At 37.5% G+C, this 23455-nt stretch overlaps 1 protein-coding gene across 2 annotated transcripts in view; it reads left to right on the top strand.

Moving 5' to 3' along the window:
* mef2d (myocyte enhancer factor 2d) overlaps positions 1-23455 on the top strand; it is a 68832-nt gene that overhangs the window by 25181 nt on the left and 20196 nt on the right. For both annotated transcript variants that reach the window (XM_077720237.1, XM_077720236.1), the window contains 2 exons: positions 8114-8200; positions 17692-17902. In XM_077720237.1, coding sequence (XP_077576363.1) covers positions 17849-17902 — 54 coding nt within the window. In that variant the 5' untranslated portion in view covers positions 8114-8200; positions 17692-17848. The remainder of the gene's footprint in view (positions 1-8113; positions 8201-17691; positions 17903-23455) is intronic.

The following is a 23455-nucleotide window of genomic DNA, read 5'->3' as shown; positions in this document are numbered from 1 at the left end:
CTCGTTTGTGCTCGACTGTGTGAGCTTCCTTTCGTTTTTGGTCGCGTTGAAAAACAAAACAAAACAAAAATAGTATTTACGTTATGTGAAAATATCGAACCGTGAACTTTTGAATGCGCTGCGAAGGGAGGTAAATACGTGGAAAAAAGCCGGAGTCGATGAGAGGTATGAAAAATGGCTGTATTGCTGAATCAATAATGGATTTTTTATTATTTGGGGTAATATTACAAGGATGAAAGATTTTCTCCCACTCGCTTTGTTTTTGAATGAGATTGACTTGGTGGAAATGGTAAATGCATTAAGTAGTGCTGCAACTGAAAACTACAAAATATTGAGCTTGTACACATTTTAACATATCTAATTATCAAATGATGGTTGTGTCCAGATAAAAATTAAATAAAATCTATGATAAAACATAAAATAATACAAATTAAATAAAAAATAAACAAATCAATAAATAAAAATATAATATTACAAACTAAAATAAACAAATAAATAAAAAATTTAATAATAAAAACTAAAATAAAATTAAAACAAATAAATTAAAAATATAATAATAAAAACTGAAATAAAAAATAAACAAATAAATTAATATAAATATAATAATACAAACTAAAATAAAAAATAAACAAATAAGTTAATAAAAATATAATAATAAAAAATAAAATAAAAAATAAACAAATCAAAAATATAATAAAAAAATAAAACATTGCCATGATATCTAGCGAGATTAAATTTGCGTGAGGTTATCAATCCTAAACAATCGATTTAGTAAACAATTTTTGCCAAAAGTGAGCACATCTCAAAAACATACATGCTAAGCTAGCTGATTGCTAGGCATGCTAAGTTTACAAGATGTGAACCCATCAATGAAAAACAAAAGAAATACCCCAATTTAACTACTAATACAGTGACAATATTAAAAGTAAGAAACAAAACATAGAAGCAACAGCAAAAAAGACAGTTTTCCATTCCCTTCTGCTTCATTTCGGCCTGGCATTGAATCAGCGTCATACTAGCGTGTGTCATACATGCACGCGGCGTCACACGGTCGGTACACGCAGTATCCTCCGCGGGTGCCATCGTTCGTCCCCTACGCCTCGTTTCCCGTTCTAGTAACGACGTCGGATTAACGTGAGCGATTCTTCTTCCCCTCATAATGCTTCCACCTCCACCACCTCGGCAAAGGAGCTTAGCGCGTTTAGCCTTTAGCTCGGCGCGCCGCTAGCATCTGTCGCCAGGCGCGCGCATTCTGGCCTCTCCGACACATGCCACAAGCTCGTAAAGACTGTTTTTTCATGGCCGAAGAGGAGCACCGAGACAATTCCGACGAGGTCGCGACAGGTGGACGCAGTGGGGGGGTCGGGGAGGGTGGTGGTCCGGGGGGGGTCGGCCCAGAGGACTTATGAAGTGTCCCCTCTCACCCACCTGTAGCCCGTCAGCTGTTGTAAGCCTGTTAAAACGTCAGCTGTTTCTGAGGAGAAGTGCGTGCGTGTGTCAGTTGTCGCTTGCGCATACGCCGTCTCGTATTCCGGGCGCCCGGCCTCGTAAAACGTCACTCGCGCTCTGTGGCCTACGGCCATAGGCGTCCGCTTCGTTGCCTGCGTTGCTACAGTGGCCGAGAAGTAGCGGAAAGCAGCCCCCAACTCGAATACAAATTCAAATAGACTTCATTCATTTAGTTTCTGGACTGCTTTATCCTCACTAAGGTCGTGGGTTGTGCTGGAGTCTATCCCAGCTGACACCATGTATGGGTGGCCAGTGGATTGGTCGCAGGGCATTAGTTGAGCGCTCACACTCATACCTAGAGGCAATTTAGAGTGTTTAATTAGCCCACCATGAATGTTTTTAGAAAGTGGGAGTAAACCCGAGTACCTGGGGAAGACCCATGTACACAGTTGGACCAATCTGGATTTGAGCACAGGACCCCAAAGCTGTGAGGCCGATGTAAAAACCACTTAAGGCACTGGACTTCTCTGGAAGTTGACTTATTAAATACAAGCAGGGGGTACCGGTGAAGGGAATTATTGTGCTATTACAAACATTTTCTTTTGAAAAATGGTTGTTTAATAAAAAATTGAGTTTACACATGGTTAAGAAATTTGTCTATTAGGATCTGACAGCCATTTCTGGCCACCATAAAAAAATTCAACTCACTACGTTGCACGGTTTGGATAAACGTAGCGAGAGAATCTTAACATACACACACAGCCATAAATATGGCTTTATAATGATTACAGATTAAATAAAATAAATCAACCCATAACAAACCATGGACTAAATTCCAAAGAAGTAGACAATAGGACTACAACTAGGGCAGGAGTTGTAGTCCTAATGTTTCTTCAGCAGAATGTGATTTATACCAAAAATTAAATTTGATTTACTTGATAAGGAAACAATACATATTATAGTGAACATATCCATATTCATGAATGCATATTTCATACCTTTCTCTTTTCAAGTAAAGAAACTTGAATCATATTTAAGGCGTACAAAGAGCAGAATTTTGTTTTATTTCGTCAAACATGCACGAGTAGTTCTCTGTTTTTTGGGTTAGGGTTTGTGACGCCCTTTTAACACGACTTCCTTCCCCATCAAAATGAATTTTCTGATTTTTACCGCGCGTAAGCGGTCCCGGCGTGGGAGTCGCGGAGGCTGTCAGGTGATTGATGGCTTTAATTTACCCGACAGATTAAAATATAACACAGCGGCACAGGCGGCGCGTTAATGAGGATACGCCGGAAAAGCGCCGGCGCTCTGCGGATTCGTTGTTTTATTGATTTCACCTTTAAACGGCTAAAAAAGAAGCAGCCGAGGGCGCGCTCGCAGTTTTTTCTTTCAGAGGCGGTGGCCGAGCCCGGTGGACACCGAGCGTCTGTTAGGGCTCGTCGTGACGCTCCTGACCTTTGACCTTTGGCTGTGACGGCCCCCTGGGGGGCTCGAGTAGAGGAGTAGCGAGTGTCACATCTCATTTGAGGAAAATATGTCAAGGCTAGCGGCAGGGCACGGATCCAAATCTACTCTAAGTACGACGGAAAGTAATATGGTGTACAATTTAGGCCAAAGAAATTGAAAAATAGCGTTCTAACGTCTAAAAAATGGTTTGTTCAACTATTTTTGAGGACAACGACAAATGCCTGCTTTTTGTCGTACTTCCTCTTTACATGATATTGTTAGTTATTTATCTTCTGCAAAGCACGTTTTCTTCTGTCCGACTTGCTTGAAAACAATACCGCTTTCGACCACCGGTGTCACTAAAATCACAGAAAATTGAAAATTACTTAACGTTGCTTTGACAAATGAATCAAATGATACATGGACTAATTAGAAATCCTCCCACTTTTGTTTGTTAAATAGACAATCGAAATCAGGTTAAAAATGTTTATAATCTATATGAAGTATTAACGTATTGGCTAACGTTGACCATAATTGACGTCCAATCAATTTTCTCTTAGAGGGACTTGCAGTTAAGATAGTCAAATGTATGTGAGTGTGTTTTTAAGATATATACATATACTATCAGCAGACAAATTTAGAACATCACCAAGTCTAACCTTTAACCTTTTTTCATCTTATCACCTACCCTGCAAATTGCCTTGTTTTCTGGGCTGTCCCTGAACGCGTCGTGAGTCTGGAGGGAAAGCCAAAGAATGTATTTTCATGTCAATTTTCAACTTTGAGGGTAAAATTAGGAACACTCACTCACTTGCCACCCGTAAAATGACATGGACCACCCAAGAAATGTATGTAAAAAGAAAAAAAAAGTGCAAAACTCCAAATTTCTCCCCTTGGAATGCTTGCATTGTCACTTTCCTCAAGTGATAAAAGGTCGATCAATAGGCAGCTTTGAAAAAAAAAAAAAAAACCCACTGAGCTTTTTTGTCCCCATCGTGTTCCGCTTTCATTATTCCACTGCGGGATTTGTCCAAACGTGCGCGCGGAACGTGTACAATTGCCGCCACACAATGTAGGTCAGAGCAGAGGAAAGCTTTGTCATTTTCTTTTAATTTCTACAATCCTGCAGGGAGGAAGAGGAACAGGAGGGTGGCTCATTTGCATAACGCCGTCAAAGCCACGCGAGCGCGTCGTGTTCATTTCCACGCTCATTTGTGGGAAACCAGTGTGACTTTTTTGTGTTTTTTTTTTTAAATTTATTTGTGTGCAAAGGCACACAAACAAACACGGCGGAAAGGAAAGCTCGGCTTGCTGCTTCAGAACAAGTGCCCGCGGGGCCGGCTGGCTCCCTTCGTCTCCTTCTTCTTCTTCTTTTTTCTCGTTTTTGGACGAGAACGCGTGGCTGCCTCCCCCGCCCGACCTGGCAGGTCCGCGTTTGGCTCGGGGAGAGAAGCGGAGGACGGATCGCCCGATCCTCCTTTCAGGACGCCCGCCAACGGGTAGCGCTTAAAGGGGGGGAGAAAAAAACTGAGTACGGCACCGACCTTCTCCATTGGCCAAAAAAACTCCATTTATTCAATTGATATCTATTTTGAATATGTCAAAGAAAAGTCCAAAAATCTTGAAAAACGACCAAAAATGACAACATTTCAATTAAATATAGTCAATATTCAAAAACCACAAACATTTGACTGGTTTAGTTTCAATTGAAATTATTTTAGAAAAGTACAGTCATACAACAACACCACAAATGCAAAGTTATTGAGAATGTCTTTTTCTTGTATTCCATTATCTAGTGCACAGGTGTTAAAGTGGCGGGCCGGGGGCCAAATCTGGCCCGCCGCATCATTTTGTATGGCCCGGGAAAGTAAATCATGAGTGCCGACTCTCTGTTTTAGGATCAAATTAAAATGATAGATATAGATGTATATTATATTTCCTGATTTCCCCCCTTTTAAATCAACAATTGCAATTTTTTAATCCATTTTTTCAGTGTTTTTAGGTAAAAAATCATCTTGCAAAATCTAAAAATATATAAAAATATTTCCTGTTTTTAACTTTAATATGAACATAATATTTTTTTTCCTTTTTAAATGAAAACCAATTATTATAAAAATGATTTTCTCTTCCCTGGAAAAAAGCTCAAATAATCTATAAAAAAATTGAATATTTTGCTATTTTAATCCAGTTCGTTTTAATCCATTTATATTAAAAAAAATATTATATCTAAAATGGTATGTATAGTAATGCCCCCCTTTTGGGCACTGAACAATTGTAGCATATTGTTCAAAATAGTATTTTCCCCTTCAAAATAAAAGACTAGTTCACCCCACCCGCCGTAAAGGGAGCGTCTGAGTTGCGACTGGGCTTCCCAAGGAAAGAGCTCTCAGCCCGTTGTTGCCCTTTCCCGACCTTGAAGTCTCCGCTGGGGCCGCCAGGGTGTGGGAAACGGGGGGCCGGCGGCGGGCGGAACACTCACGTCATTGACTTTCCACACAACGCCGCAAATGTCCGAAAGGGGCGCAGCCGCCGCCGTCTGTGCCAGCGGCTCCCGTGGGCCGCATTCCGTCAGGCGGTCGCGCCCGCTAGCAATAACTCGTTTTGGACAAATCATTCCAGGAGCTACAAAAATGTTGGCCCAGATGAGAACAAAGTCAAAACGGCCATTAACCAAACAAACACACCAGAGCTCATTTTGATTAGCTAGTAGCAGTCGTGATCTAGACCCGGGTTCGCGAGCCGCATTACGTCAACTCGATTTTTTTGTGGGCCAGACCATTTTAGATATAATATTTAATTTTTTTTTTAAATAAATGGATTAAAAGAACTGGTTTAAAATTCCTGAATATTCAGTTTTTTTATAGATCTAAATTAATGTTTATATGAGCTTTTTTAAAATATATCTTTAGATTTTACAACATTTTTTAACTAAAAACTGAAAATATTGATGTAAAAAATACTATTGATTTAAAAGGGGGGAAAATTAGGAAATTTACTCTTCATCTTAATTTGATCCTAAAACAGAAAGTCGACACTCATGATTTACTCTTTCGGGCCGCACAAAATGATGCGGCGGGCCAGATTTAGCCCCCGGGCCGCCAATTTGACACCTGTGATCTAGACAAAGTTCATTATTAGCGGTGATAAAATTAACCAATTTACATTTCTATGTCTATGTACTCCATTCTACTTTACTCTATTATGTCTCAGCAAATATACAAACCAGCGCAAACCATGTTTTGCCATTAGCAGTGAACAACTCAATTAGGCATTTTAATTAGCATTTAGCGATGATGACCTCAGCAATGACAGCCAATTAGCAAATTGTAGTGGTCAACTAAACAAAAAAACAGCTTTGATTTGTGTTTCATAAGATATAAAAATAGATGTAATGGAATGGAATACTGTTCTGACTATTCACTGCCATCAATACACGAAAGCAGAAGTACATTTTATTTCTGTGACGTAAAACACTGCCAAGAATCTCTTAACCCGACAAGCGGCCATTTTATCAGTCGGCACTCGCGTTATCTCCAAAGCCGCTTCCTTAGTTTTCCGCCTGGCCTTCCTCAAATACGGTTAGCCACTTAATTCGGGCCAAATCACACTTGCTAGGATTTTCAAAATAAGACAAAGGCAATGGAAAAGTTTAATTAGGATTATGTTCTTTGGGTTGTAGTTTTCTTTTGGAATAGCAAGGCCATACAATGTAAAGCAAAATATATTGGATGGAACTTTACGGCACCATTTAGGGCTACAGGCAAAAACTAAAAGAACCAAATGCGGCTCTAGAGCCTATCGAGACATTATTCCCATTTTCAGACCTCTGGCTCTCTGAAGTATGGCCGAAATGCACGAGACATCGCCATCATGTTTTTTTTTTTTTTTTTTACAACAGCTGAGCATGTTTGCGCGTGAATGTCCAAGTACTTGTCCAGCTGTCTTTGTGTGGCCTGCAATTCCAATAATCGGCACGCCGCTCCAAAATCCATTTGGATGGTTGTTCCAGTCTTCAAAAGGGATTTTTTTGATACTTCAACTCTTAGATATTTGCATCTTGAACAACTCAATGATCTCTCTGTGTTTTGGTTGTATTTGCTGAAAAGGCTATGTTGAGGAATAATATTTTTTTTCAGTTTTATTTGTTGTACTTAAAAATAGTATAACAAAAACACCCAAATGTGGCAGATTTTTCAGAGTAGTGAAAATTATTGTCAATAGCGGCCAATATTTAGATAAAAGTAGGTGATTAGACAGACTATTGCAAGTAGTCCACAAAGTCACAAACATTGTTTTTGTATTACAGTAATCCCTCGAATATCGCACTTTCAACTAGAGCGGTTTCACTACATCGCATTGTTTTTTCAAGGGGATTTTTTTTGTTAATTACATTTTTTTTGTAAGTTCATAAAAAATCTTAAAGTCCACGCTGAAATTTTCCAGCGGAGGCCACTCCCCTATCCTCGGCTTGCTACTAGAACTCGGCTCTGAAGTAAAAGAAAATATATATATATTAATTATTTTTTTAAATAGGGGTCACCTCCTAAGGTTTTTTGTTTATTGCAGCCATGTTTGCTCTACATTAATCGCAATAATCGAGGGATTACTGTACACTACTAAAGCATTGCACTACAATAGCTAGCCATCATCAACATTCCTGCTTGTGATGTCACAACCCGAATTTGAGTGGGCGTTCCTTACTACACTGTTTTGAGTGAAAAATCTCCCAAAAGAACCCAAATTCTGTGGTAAATTATTTTTCTATATATTAAATGTCCTTTTTGTAGTCATTTTTAATTTAGATTTTTGACTTGCAACTACAAGTTGGCACCCTTTAAATTAATACCATTCATCTCGACCTTTCCCAGCATGTACGTCCAATCCATTTGAACCAATGAGAACATCGAAAAGTGACGTTTGGTTGCTTAAAAATACCAAACTAAAAACTGTCAATGTTCAACATGGACGCTGACAAATCGTCTGCAGTTGCCCAAAGGCACGCCACGCAGGGTGACGTGGGAGGAGTTGGGTAGAGATGGGTCGCGCATGTGCTCGGAAGAGGTGTTAGGTTATGGAGGCTGGGGGTAGAGTGGGGGGTGGGGGGCTATCTGGGGCGGGTGAGGGGAGGCGTGTTCCAGAAGCAGTTGTCACTCGGACACTCTACCAAACGTTTGGTCCACCAACAGCGACCTTTCTTTCTTTCTTTCTTTGGCCACAGGGACGCTAGCTGCCATCTTGGACCTGATTTTTGGACTACCTTCTCCTGTGGCAACTGGTCTCCAGTCCTTGTCGGGTTCTTCCCACGGTAAGAGACACTTACACTGGTTTGAATGCTTATTCTCGCTTATGTTCCACTAATTGCTTCTACTCGTATTCATGCCATGTTAAAAAAGTTAGAAATACAGTATGTTTTTATTTAGATATTTTTTTATTTACATTGCGACTGGCTCCCTACCAATTCAGAGTGTCCCCTACTCACATCTTGGGATGTGCTCCAGCACCCCCGCGACCTTTGAGGATAAGTGGTACAGAAAATTAAGGAATATTTATTTGCACTAGCCGCTCAAAGAGAACATTCCAGTGAGCACTAGTAATATTGTTTTGCTGACTAACTTTATTTGTGGTCTAAGTTTATGTAAAATTAATAACCAAAAAAATAGTCGTAAATTCTGAAATTCTTGAAAAATTATTGTTATTCTTTTTTTTTGCTTTGCCATGTTCAAATTGAGAAGAAAATATTGTATACATTTATATTGAAACGGGACTCGGACATGAATGTAAAAATATGTCATCGAGAAATCCCGAATTCCCAGTGTCCCTGAATGCAACACGACTCCGTTCACATGTAGTTTGGCCTAAGCTGAACGTTTAGAATTCCGCTTTTAGACTTGAAGGTTAAAACGGAAGACTTATGACTCGACTCGATCTCACTGAAATATCCGCAACGGTGAAGGGAAGGCGAGGAGGGGATGGGGGGGCGGAGGGAGACCTCCGGGGGATGTCATTGAGGGGCGGGGGTCTGAGGGGATCGATTTACCCAGCGTCCGCTCTGTAGCACGCCTGCAACCGCCGCACCTGTTGGTTTCCCCTCTCTCCGCTAGCCGGGCTATTAATGTGTCAGGCGCTGTGATTGGCGGGCGCTCCACCACCTGTCGTGACTCTGTTGTTTACCTTCAAAAGTCGCCGTCAATATCCCCCCCAAGTCGTCTTCTCGGGGCCATTTCGAGGACTTCCCGATTTGCTTTCGACCAATCCGTCCGTCGAAGAGTCGTAAAATCGAGAGCTGTCGTCGGGGAAACTGAATTCATTCCGTTGCGGTCAATTGAATGCGCGTCACTTCAGGCGAAATCAGTCCATTGGGAGTGCTTTTGTTTTTGCTAGGCTAATTGGATGCTAAATTGTCCCTAGCTATTAGTGGGAATGGTTGTTTGTCTTCCTGTTATGTGCAATTGGCTGCCCATAGTTGGCTGGAATTGGCTCCAGCACCCCTAGTGACCTCTGTGAGGATAAGCGGGATGGAAAATGAAGGAATTTTTTGGGTGAATAGGAAGTACAGATTTGAAATTAGTTTCTTAAATTTGCCGTTTGCTCCATTTCTGTTTTTCGTTAGTTCGATCTGCGTTTTATGAAAAGCGATTTTCTCCATTTCTGTTTTTCGTCTCTCGTCCAGTTGGCGTCGCGTTTTGTTTACAAGATATTCCATTTCCGAGCAGCTGGAGGACGCTCGTTTGAAAGTTCGTGCGGACAACAAACGCGTCGGCGGCGATCGGACGCCAGATTGTTGGTGACTGGAATGCCATGCGCGCAATCGCAGTTCTCGGGATTGACTGAATATGACAGATGAAATAGTCTTGACCATATGAAATATGGAAAAGATATCTATCATAAAATAACCATGAAATAATGAACAAATACAAAAAGTTGCTTTTTTTTAAATTTACAAACTACAAAAAATAAATAAAATAACACTTAAGACATAAATAGCTATACAAATACATGAAATACCTCCACTTTTTTCAGTTTTTATGCCTATGTGTATAAAATAAAAAATATAGATTTTTTAAAAACTACAAAAAAATAAATAAAATTTCACTTAATACATAATTAGCAAAACAAATACATGAAATGCTTCCATTTTTTTCTCTTTTTTAGTTTTTATGCATATATGTATATATTAAAAAATATATTCTTTAGATGTTTTTTCTCAAAGAATGGAAAATAAAATGGAGTAATTCATTATTTAAAGAGCTCAAAAATAGGATTTAGTCAATTATTAATTGCCATTTAATCAATTAATCTTCAACAATCCTCCAAAAAGAATTTGATCTCTCAACCGTTGATCAAATTCGGCGAGATCCGACGCGTGACAGCAAAACAACGTTCCCGACCACGACTTGCTCGTGCTCGCTTAGCTCCGCCCACGGAACCTGACAGGTTAAACCGCATAGTTGCCGCACGGTCGTCACGCGGATGCACGACCCAAATAAAAAAACAAAAAAAAACGTTTGCTTTTGTTTTGCCACGTTAACGATATCAAAGGAATCGCACGTCAATAGCGAGAAAATATCGGGGGCGGGGCCTCGTAAACACTCGCTTCTATTGTGATGTAAACAGTGGTTTTCTGGGTCAAACTCCACGCCGACGTCATCTTTTTATCGGAATTTGGGAAGGTTTTGTTACGATTTATCGACAATCATCGTGAATGGGGATTGAAAGCCATTTAGACGATGACATCTTGACTGAGAATTCTGGTTATGTCGGTATTTCTAAGAAGAAAATTGTAGAAAACAAAGGATTTGGAGTTGCTTATTTCCAGAATTGAAGAAAGACGCTTCGTTATAATGAAACAATGGGAAGTAAAAAATGGCTTACCGTATCAAACTGTGAAATAATATTACGGAAAACTTCAAATAGGACAAATAATACAGATATATTTGGAAGACAAATACACATATGACGGTATATCAAAATTGTTTTGGATTGCATTACTTTATTAAATGTGTATATTTGACTTTATTTATCCTGTATTCGGGAAATTTTGTTGTCACAGTAGCAAGAGGGTGAGAATACAGACACAGAAAAATACATTTTAGACAAATAGAAAGGTAATAAGTAACTTGATAAATAAATACATGGATAAATATTTAAATAAGCATGTTGCTGAAATATATATAAATAGATATACACACATGTACATACACATACATACATACACATACTTATATAAGCACATGTATAAATACATACACATACTTATATATAAGCCCATATATACATACATACACATGCATATATATAAGCACATATATACATACATAAACATACATGTATATTTGCACATATATACATACATACACATACATGTATATAAGCACATATATACATACATACACATACATGTATATAAGCACATATATACATACATACACATATATATAAGCACATATATATACATACATACACATACCTATATATAAGAACATATATACATACATACATACACATACCTATATATAAGCACATATATACATACATACATACACATAGATGTACATGCATGCATATGGTAGGTCTTAACACTCAGCCATTTGTTTTGTTAAAGTTTTGTTATATCTACTGTGACAATGAAATTTCCCCAATACGGGATAAGTAAAGTTATCCAATCCAATTCTCAAACATCACCATTCGCTAGCAACCCCCACCGCAAATCAATATACATCTCGCTCAGTAAATTTGTCACTTTCATCTTTCCTCCCAATATTGATATTCTTCCAACGTCAAAATCCAAGTGGACAATCATTGCAAATTGTCAAGCGTCTTCCTGCGCCCATCCCCCAAATCACCTACGCTTGGGATGTACTTCCTTCGCAGTGCACCGACACCCCCCTCCCCGCCCCCACACGCTCCCCCATGATTGGTTAAGTGGATTGCGGGCAGGGGAGGGCCAAATGGAGGACTCGGAGCTCAAGCCGTCCTTCTCTGCCAAAGCTTGGCACGGCGGTCACACACAAGCGTCCTTCGGACCTGATGCCAAGGCACAGCGCCCCCTTCTGCCCTCCACATGCACATGCTCCCTCCCCCAAATCAGCTTTAACTCGCGTCAGGTGATACAAAATAATCTTGTCAAAGATAATTCAAACCACACTGACCTATAACTATTGAAATAGCACAATAAAAACCATTTTATTGCCCGTTCGCCTCTGCATAGTCGAAACCGGTTATTTCATCGAATACAAGGGCGAGGGTGCAAAACGGATCAAAACAACTCGACCACATGAAAGCGTTAAATGTCATTTTATAATTTAGGCGTGACTTGATTGGCTCGTGAGTTTTTTGAAGACTTTCCAGTCAACTGTTGCCAGCTGCTCGTCAAAAAAAAAAACTGGACTAACACGCTTCCATTCGGGAAGAAGACAACTGTTTAAAAAAAAAAACATTGTGGAGCAAACTTGTTTGGAGATTTAAAGGTGGATAAAAATAGAAACTTGCCGCCCACGCAACTTTTGATAAATATCAGTAATTTAATCCACGTCAGAGTTGTTGTCTGAATGAAAAATCAACAACAAAAGCCTGCCAGCCACTTCAAAGTAATTGTACTTTGGTTTCATGTTACTCGTGGGAATTAAATTCACTTCTCGTTCCTGAAGTTCTTGAATTGAAGAATTTATTTGTTTCCATATTCAAATATTTTTTTTTCTTTTTTCTTCCAAAATCTTAGATTTTTTTTTAATAGAAAATATTTACTGGTGTACCTTTCCATTAAAAAGGGTTAAATAGAACAAACTTGTTGTTAGTGGTGGAGAAAAAATAAAAATTACAGTTTTAAGAGCTTTATTTTCTTCAAAAATAAAAAATACTAGCTATATAATTTAAAAAAAAATCATAATTAAGGAATATATAAATCGTTACTACCCTTTTTTAAAATAGAAAGCAAAGACAAAATATACTTTTAGTCATTAAAAAGGCAAAATTACATTTTTGGTATTTTTTTCCCTTTTGAAAAATGTGTAAATAACTAAACAAATATATTTTCCCCAAAATACAAAAATGGATAACTTCCACTTCAAATGTATTGGACCTCTTCGTCATTACTGATGATTTGCCGTTCCCTCGCTGTTAGATCCGACATTTTTTTCCCGTTTCCGACATCTTTACGGTGTCAAAAGTCCACCAGACAAAACTTCAAATATTAAAAAAAAAAAAAAATCATGAAAGCAAAGAACATTCTTGTTAAAAGCAAATGAAATCAGAGGATTTTTTTTCTTTTTCTTTTGCCCAACTCGTCTGAGGAGACCATCTCGTTTGCATCAAACGGAAGGAACGGCGTCTAAAACATATTCATGACTTGTTCAAGAGCAAAAAAAAAAAATGTCCACATTTTTCTGAGGTAACCCACTTTTCATTTCCCACCCAGGGCGTTCCCCAGGGTTCCACGCTAGGTCCACTTTGGATTTGCTTCTCATCCACAATGTTGTTTGGTCAAATGATTTCAATTGCAGACTTACTCTTTAATTTAATGCCTCACTGCAGATTTAAACAACATACATAATACATTGGAGCCATTACATTAGATTAAATTAGATTAGATCACTTTTCAACCTGTATTCGGGAAATTTCAATGTCAAAGTAGCAATAGTGTGAGAATACAGACACAGTAAAATACATAAACAAAAATAGAAATAAATAAATGGGTAATAAATAAATAAATATTATTGCAATACCATTGTTTTATGAAAATAAAAAAATAAAAAAATACAGCTAAATATTAGAAAGTCTTCAAAATAAATAGAAAATAATGATTTTTACATATATTATATTAAAAAAGACTGATAAAAGGTTTACTCTATTTATTTCATAATATATTCTTAGATTATTTTAATTTATTCTTATTATATTAATGAATAAATAACTTATTATCTTATTTTAACATATATTATATTAAAACAGACTGATAAAAGGTTTACTCTATTAATTCATAATATATTCTTATATTATTTTAATTTAATTTTTATTATATTAATGACTAAATAATGTATTATCTTCTTGGAATCTATTATTATTTTAGGACATTTAAAAAAAAAAAAATCCAGTAGCACCACATTATTTTTTTTGTTGTTGTTGTAAATACAAATATAAATGTATATTTACTTATGTATGGAAGTTGATGTATGATTAATCTACCTGATAAAAGCTATTGTATTATATTATTATAGTGCAAATTTATGAAAAATGATATCTAAAATGTTGTAGTCCGAGTTAATCAAGTCAGAATTTGAAGTTTTAATTTCTGTCGATTATTTAGTGGCCTTTTGGTTGGATTAGAATATTCATTATATTAGATTAGATTAGATTACTTTATTATGAATACAGGATGTTTTTGGGAAACTTAACTGTCACAGTAGCCAGAGGTTGAGAATACAGACACAGTAAAATACATTTTAGACCTAAATAAATAGGTCATAAACAAATAAATAATAATTGGTGACACTTTTAATCCTTTCCTTAATGGACGTACAATAATGGCGTACACTTGAAGTGGAAATAAACTGCGCCTCTCATTAAAAGCTAGCGTTTGTGGTCGTTGCGAAACCTTCCCAAATTCCATCCAAGAAGAAGAACGCGCGTAGTGTTGCTGCTGCAAGTCATGAATGAACGAGAAGGCGGCGCCAGGCCGCCTTCTCGTTCTATTTGCGGCCGCCACGTCCCAAAAATAGACGGCTAAAAATAAATATATACGTGCATAGGCCAGCGGAAAGCCAGCCACGTCGTTTGCACACCTGCCAAATGCAACGGAGACATGTTTTTTTTTCTTCTTTTTGGAACCTACTTCTGGAAATAAGACTTTTATGTGGGTTGTTCTATAAGCAGGGGGTGTCCAAACATTTTCCTTAGGAAAAAAATGATATAATATTTAAATGGTGTTCAACTTTAGTAGACGTGAAAAGTTCATGTTCATAACATTAGCATTTTTAAGCTCAAGTACTAGCTTAGTCTTGTTTTATTATTATTTTTTCATAAAAAGTCCAACTTTTGCAAGAAAATATTGAAAAGTTTGTGTTTGCCAAAGGTAACATAACATTAGCATTTTTAAGCTAAAGTACTAGCTTAGTCTTGTTTTATTATCTGAAATAATCATTTTTTTCCATAAAGAATGTCCAACTTTTGCAAAAAAATATCATTGAAAAGTTCATGTTTGCCAAAGGTAAGATAATATTAGCATTTTAAGCATTATTATATTATATTATTAATATTTAAGTACTAGCTTATTCCAACTTTTGCAAGAGAATATAATTTTAATAGAATAATTATAGTAAAAATATTATAATAAAAATAATTTAAAAAAATAAGTTTCCTAAATATGGGATATAATACCATTTTAATCTAAAGTAATATAATTTAATAAAATAATACAATGGTTTTAATGATAAATCTTCTAAATCTACTCAAAACTAATATAATATAATAAAACAATGGTTTTAATGATACATCTTCTAAATCTAATCAAAACTAATATAATATAATTACACAATAGCTTTAATGATACATCTTCTAAATCTAATCAAAACTAATATAATATAATTACACAATGGCTTTAATGATAAATCTTCAAAATCTAATCAAAACTGCATTTCAAAAGGTAGCTTCTATTATAAAAAATATCTAAAAATATTGGCCTTCATTTTTTGGAAATGTCAGTTTTATTCTTCAAAAAATATAACTTAATATCATCATTTTCAACTACTTTTTCCTTTTTTTCACCACCAAAATTTTAACCCTAATTCTTACTTTATAAATGAAAGACCTAAACTATTAATGTTGCAAATTTTCTTCTCATCAATTCACTTTTAACCCAAATTTGTGATGACAATCGCACAAGTATTTTCCCAGCCCGAAAAAACAACAACCCTAAGATCATCTCCTCCGAATTAAAAGGCTTAATTAAGAGTCTTTTCTTCTCGCATGCCGACTGCTCCATGAATTATGCGCCCGTGTGTGTGTGGACTCGCCGTTAATTGTTTTCCTGACGAGGAACCCGAGGCGAGGATGTCGAAACCGTCGGCAACATCCTTGTGAAAAAGGGGAGAAAAAAAAATCCATTTTTAACTCCTCTTCAAATGCTCGCCTCCCTTTTCGCTAAGCAAGTTCAGAGGAGGATAATGAATTCTACCTGGATGGCATCATTAGTGCGCTGTGGGTGGAGAAACAAAAAACTGTAGAGAAAGGGGAAAAAAAGGAGTAGGTGTTCCTTCGTCGCCGTTGACACGCTGGCTGCCGTGTTAAATGGGAACCATAACGCCGCCGCCGCCTTCCTTGGTGGCCAGGAGGCATTTCAAAGTTGCCCTTCTCTCTGTAGAAAAATGTACTAACTAGGGAATGTCCTCTTGTTTCATTTGTAGTTATTTTTTATTTAATTAATGCTCTTTAAAAAAGGAAAACCAGTTTACATTTTCATATTCTTTTATTTATATATATATGTAAATGGGAATTTATATACATTCTGTACCATTTATCCTCACAAGGGTCGCAAGGGTGCTGGAGTCTATCCATGATAACTTGGCACTGATTATATATCTGTACATATATGTATGTGTATATACACGTATGTGTATGTGTATGTGTATATAGTGTGTATATAGTGTGTATATAGTATGTGTTTATGTGTATATAGTATGTGTGTATGTGTATATAGTAATGTGTGTATGTGTATATAGTATTTGTGTATGTGTATATAGTATGTGTGTATGTGTATATAGTATGTGTGTATGTGTATATAGTATTTGTGTAAGTGTATATAGTGTGTATGTGTATATAGTATTTGTGTATGTGTATATAGTATGCGTGTATGTGTATATAGGATGTGTGTATGTGTATATAGTATGTGTGTATATAGTATGTGTGTATATTGTATGCTTGTGTGTGTGTGTATATATACACAAAAATACATATACATGATGTCTATATAGATATATATTTGTGGGATTTGTGGCTCAAAAAATGATGTCTGAATAGAGGGTACAGCTTATATGTGTACAAATTGGACTTGACATGCACGAAACTCTAAGGTGACAAGGACCAAACGCCATAACGCAAGACAAATTTATTTTGACGTCTATGAATGAAATTCAAGAAAAAAATAGAAACCCTATCTTGCATAAAAGGTGAAAAACTCACTTACTTGTACTTCCTATTAAAACCATGAATAGGGGGGTGAGAATTGTGAATCAGGGGGCGGCTTATACGCGAGAAATTGTAAAATAGAATGATTATAAGGCAATTTTAAGGGGTATGGATTATACAGGGAGGCGACAAATATGCAAGAAAATTCAGTATATATATAATTCATGTATTTTGTGATAAGAACATTTAATATTTTTGTTTCTTGCGACCTCATATGACACGTAAACTGCCATTGAAAGCAATAATTAAATAAAGTCATTTGAGCGGCCCTAGTTGAAAGGAATCAGACATCTTTTCCCGTCCATTGCCGTAACCCAGGCTTTCCAGGAACAACATTAGCAAAGCACCCGACTCCCAACGAGCGAAAGGCGGCGCGTCCCACGTCGCGGCGGGCGTCCGTTGGCCACGGGCGACCGTCCGATCAGCGATGTGGCGGTGATGCCTCTAATGAAGCTGACACAGCACAGACTCGGCGCTCTCGGGCCTCCCGCTCGGCCGCCCCCGCGTCATTTTCCCTCTTGTTTATCGGCGGGCCAAAACGCCGCTCGCGGTGGCGAAAGTGGGTCAGCAAAGCGCCGCCATGTTTGACGCGAGCCTGTTTTGCTGTGTGTTTTCCAGGAGACGGCCAGCTTAGGTGAAGGCCAGGGCGCCACGCCAGGCGGAGGACCATGATCTGAAGGCTAGCTCCTTCGTCCTCTTGATTTTTCCCTCCAGAAACCGGCAGCAAGCGAGCGTTTAAAGGAAGAATAACCGGCGGACGCCACACAGCAACAACATGGGGAGGAAAAAGATTCAGATTCAGAGGATCACCGATGAGCGCAATAGACAGGTGAGCTAGCTAGCTAGAGCTAACAGCTCATTCCCTAAATTTGTCACTCATTACATTGTGTTTGTCACTTGAACATTTTCTCAATCGCTGTGTCAAAGTGGCGGCCCGGGGGCCAAATCTGGCCCGCCGCATCATTTTGTGTGGCCCGGGAAATTAATTTATCAGTCCTGATTTTCTGTTTTAGGATCAAATTAAAATGAAGAGTATAGATGTATATTAAATTTCCTGATTTTCCCCTTTTTAAAACAATAATTGTAATTTTTTAAACTAATTTTTATGTTTTTAGTTCAAAACTCATTTTGTAAAATCTAAAAATATATTTAAAAAAAAGCTAAAATAAACATTGTTTTAGATCTATAAAAAACGGAATATTCAGGGCTTTTAATCCAGTTCTTTTAATCCATTTATTAAGAAAAAAATCTAAATATTATATCTAAAATGGTCCGGCCCACGTAAAATCAAGTTGACGTTAAAGCAGCTCGCGAACCACCCTTGGCTGCAGCTAATTTATAGAAAAAAAGTTTCTTAATGTTAAATTCATGCAGTATAGAAATGATGGAATGTCATGTATTGGTATTATTCTCAAGTATTGCGAGTTGACAGTCTTGGACCACTATATTAACCATATTATTAGTTTTAAGGTAATTAAAATGACTTGCTGTTCATTTTGGGCAACCAACTTTGGAGAAATGTCAACAGAATTCTAAAATATGCTTTTGTTGATTAATGTCCAATCCATTTTTTTTTTAGAATTGGAGTATTTTTAATTGTCGATATCATGTTGAAAAGCTTTCTATTGTAAACATATAGTACCTGATAATAACTATTATTTCAAAGTCCTAAGAAATTGTGACCTCTAAATTAGTTCAACAATTTTTTTAATTAGCTATCGGAGTCGTTTTATGAGAATTGTTGTGAAAATTTGCTGAAAATTTTTATTTTCTGAGCGCGCTCAATAGAGCAAAGCCCATTTAGCGCGCCACTCGTTTTTGCCGGATCATTTGGCCTCTCTCCTCCCAGATGACGATACACGCCACCGACGTCAGAGGACGTTTTCCCTACCCTTGCGTCCTTTTCACACTCGTTAGTAGAAACCTCGTAACGACGTCATAAGAGACTCGTAAAATGGCGCTTTGACGCGCAGCCGCTCCGCTAGTCTTCCTCCCGTTGGGAAATTTCCATTCTCCTTCTATTATTTAGCTTTCTTTGAAATTGCTTCGTTGTTGTGCTTCAGTCAAACAATGACGAGGAATTAACACTTTTCAATTCCTTCATTCCAGCCCTTTTGGGGGTAAAAAAATAATGAAAAAAACATTTAAAAATGTCTTTTTGAGACAATCTCAAAACGCCCAATTGGCAATCAGTGATTAGATCAGGAACTTATCCAATAGTTGGAATGATATTTTTGCGCATTCAGTCCAACTGACAACAACAGATATTACATTTGAAAAAAAAAAAGTTAATATCCGCCTCTGATGATTGTCTAAATGGTGTGCAAACTACGGCCCGCGGGCCAAATCCAGCCCGCGAGGGCTTTTAATCTGGCCCGCCGACGCTGTCCAAAGAATGTTTTTATTTTAAATTTTTTAATTTTTATTTTTTTATATATTTTCCCAAGATGGCGCCGTCACACGGAAGGAAGCCAGTGGCAGTAGCTCTGTCCATTCTTATTTGTTTTTGGTGTTTTACAGCACCTCTATCTTTAATTGAATGACATTTTAATATTTCTTTATACATTCATTTCTACTATACTTTGTACTTTATACTTTTTACTTTAATCATGAGTGATGAGTATGTTAATACTTTAGTCCTTTTTTTCTCTTTATGTTTCATGTGTACTGTTAACGGATGCACTTTTTTATATGTATCGTATCTTCTGCTGACCCCGGCCCATCTGCCAAATTTTTAAAGTCAATTTGGCCCCCCCTAGGCCCAACAGTTTGCCCACCCCTGGTCTAAACCCAAATTTTTACCGCTAAAGAATAGCGACCTGATGGAAATGTGATGAAATAAATGTGGAAAAAGAACACGCCGATCCGCCGCCCCCCTCCCACATGTTGATTGGGGAGATGTTTCCATATAGCTAGCTCCACAAAACAAACAGCCAATCAGAGCGAGTGTGGGCCCTCCTGGAAGCGTGACAGTATCTCAATTTGCACATTTCGTCCTCTTTCTCTTCTCCTTTTAAGCGTTACTCACAGTGTGAAGCATTGCAGGCTTTTTTTTCTCTTTTTCTTTTTGCCATTATTGACATTTCTTAAATACAAAAAACAAGCAAAGCGCAATGTCTTTTTGGCCAAATGTGATTTTTGCCGCTCGGCAGTGCAAACATTGGCTCGCTTGCGACTGACAGAAATGATTGGCCCAATTTGGTTTGAAGCAGATAGATAAGGTGGGTGAATACCCGCTCAAATTGGGAGCCAATTTGGAGGACGCTTTGTGGAAATCTTTTTTTGCAAAATTCAGGCCCCCGAAGCTACTTTGACTTGAGGACATGAAATTTGGTAGACGGGTACTTTCTCAGCACGTGGCAGAAGTCGGGGGTGTCAATGTTGTGGCCTGCTAAGGATCCGTTCTGCCTGATGGGAACTTTGTAGGTCATTTGTACTGTAATTGTAAAATTAAATGCATTTTTTGTCGATTTTTAGAGTGGCCCAACAAAAAAGTCTTCAGAAACTATGCTAGAAATGAGACAAATTTCAGAATAAAGTAAAAAAAGAGCTTAACAAACAAAAAAAGTCTGCAGAAAACATGCTATAATTGACACAAATTTCAGAATAAAGTATAAAAAAGAAGCTAAAAACACAAAGAAAAACGTCTTCAGAAAATATCCTATAAATTTACACAAAAAATCTGAACAAAGTTTAAAATAATCTAAAAAAAAGCCCAAAAAAGTATTGAAGTCATGCTAGAAATGACACAAATTTCAGAACAAAGTAAAAAAGCGAAAAAAAAAAGTCTCCTGAAAACATGCTATAAATGACACAAAAAAAATCAGGACAAAGTAAATAATGTAAAAAAAAAAGTCTCCAGAAGCCATGCTATAAATGACATAAAAAATTCATTTAATATCCATCATTGTCATAAAAAAAACAAAAATCTTCAGAAGCCATGAATGAGACAAATTTCAAGCTAGAAACATAATAACATAAACTTCCTGAACCATGTCAGACTTAACCAAATCTAAAAATAAATCCCCAAAAACGGTTTAAAACATCAACATGAAATCTAGTATTATATTAAGGGTATATTAAGAGTAGAAAATCAAAAATCCATATTCCTCATTTAGTTGCCTGACAATCGCAATCCTTTCTTCCATAAAACGAATTAGTAGCTAAATTGAAGCAATAATAAACCCCAAATCACTCTAATAGAACATTTCACCCAAAAAAAACAACCCAATTAAGTCATCAATCCATCCACTTGTGTTGCCATGGTAGCAACGAGCCTTTTTGTTGTTCCTCGCGCACAAGCTAACAAACGCTAGCGAGCCGTTGGCTACGAGAAAAGGACTGGAGTCCAGCGTGGAGGCTCTCAGTGGTGTTTTTCCTCATCCATCTGCCACGCGAGCAAAACCTTGCCAAGACACACACACACACCAAAAAAAAAGAAAGAAAAAAACACACTGGGTCCTTTTCGCTTTCTTCCGTTGCCATTGGTTACCTGCTCTTCACCTTGCTTGCGTCCGGCCCATCCGTTGTAGAATTGAACCCAAGAGGAGTAAAGTGACCTATTTGGGTAGCAAAAAAGGGGGAAAGGTGTAAATAAATGTATTACAAGGCTTTTTTTAATATTAATTTTTGCCTGTTTGTGCTTTATTGCAAAAAAATGGCCACCATGCAGAATAAATAGTGATGTTTTTTTTGTCTTTAATACTAAAATATTGCTTATACTTGACTATAACTTGTAATAGTTGTAGTGTGTGTATCTGGCGGCCATCTTGGGTAGGGCAACCAGCATTTGGAAACTAAATATGTTATCATATATTATATATCATATATTATTTCATAGCCACCATGCAGATTATATAGTGATGTTTTTTTGTGTTTAAATTATTGCATACTCACTTATTATAGTTGTTGTAGTGTGTGTGTGTGTGTATCTGGCAGCCATCTTGGGTAGGGCAACCAGCATTTGGAAACTAGATCTCGCTCACTATCCTGTATTATCAGATATCAAAAATTATATATTATATATTATTTTATAGCCACCATGCAGATTCTGTAGTGATGTTTTTTTTCTTTAATACATACTCACTCATAATAGTTGTTGTAGTGTGTGTTTCTGGCGGCCATCTTGGGTAGGGCAACCAGCATTTGGAAACTAGATCTCGCCCATATCATATATTATCATATATCTTTTATGTCATATATCATCATATATCCTATCCGATATTTTTTCATCGCACACCCTATAACCAATGACGATTTTCTGATGGCATATCAGCAGAAGTTAAAAAAACAACAAACTCTGCCTTACATTCTTGCACTTTTGAATTGATAGATTTATTCCTCACATGAGGACTAAGTTTGGGAATTGAGCTTTTAGTGGAGTACTCGACTAAACAAAAACACTCTGAACTTATTCCAGTCCGACTTTTTCATCCGACGCTGAGGGACTTCCAGTGAGTGAACAACATGAAATTGCTATCGACGGCTCATTTCTATCCAACGCTTGCTATGCGCGTTACTACAAATGACTTGTCGCACCTGTCAGTTGCTTTTGAAATGACCTTCCGAGTCTTTAAATGACCTTCTTCTGAGTCAGATTATAGCAAAAGCAGGCCTTTTCAGACCATTTCAGCGAGCGCCACCCGTCCCGGCCGGTGTGAGGTCCCATTTCGGCGTTTCTCCGCCATCTTTCCATCCACACGGCGCTCTGACACGTTACCACCCGCATCTGTCACGCCTCCACCTCCTCCACTTTGGCCCCGGTTGGCTCTTTGCTTCCTGCTGCCACAAATCAAATTATATCGGGGTCGTATCCACGGGCAACCGCTTCCCCTCACCCACCAAGCCGTTCCCCACCTCATCACATCTCGCCCACCTCTGCGCTTCCCTCCCCCGCAGCACTCGTCTTTCTCTCCGTGCGCCCATCTACATATCACGTCGACACGTTAGCATCGTTAGAGGGAACGATCCCTTAAGAATCACCTTAGATTAACCTCAGCCGTAGCTCATCTCAAAGGGCGTATGAAAGCATTTGCATGATTTTTTTTGGGCTATTGTAGCAAATTTCGGAAATTAAAATGGGGCTTAAGATGGAGCCATGAGGTACGCCACAGCCTTTTGACTTTTGTGGTAGGTTAGTGGAACTGCAGCTATTTGAGTTTAGTAACTTCTAGGCCAAGGGTGTCGGACTACTATATAGATATAATATTTAGATTTTATTTTATAAATTGATTAAAAGAACTGGATTAAAAGACCTGAATATTCAGTTTTTTTTATAGATCTAAAACAATGTTTATTTTAGTGTTTTTTTAAAATATTTTTAGGTTTTCCAAAATTATTTTTGAACTAAAACACAGAAAAAATGATTAAAAAATGACAATTA

This window comes from Stigmatopora nigra, chromosome 7 (genome assembly GCF_051989575.1).
Source record: "Stigmatopora nigra isolate UIUO_SnigA chromosome 7, RoL_Snig_1.1, whole genome shotgun sequence".
NCBI classification, from domain to species: domain Eukaryota; kingdom Metazoa; phylum Chordata; class Actinopteri; order Syngnathiformes; family Syngnathidae; genus Stigmatopora; species Stigmatopora nigra.
The sequence above is the reverse complement of the archived record's forward strand: the minus strand, read 5'-3'. Positions and strand labels throughout refer to the sequence as shown.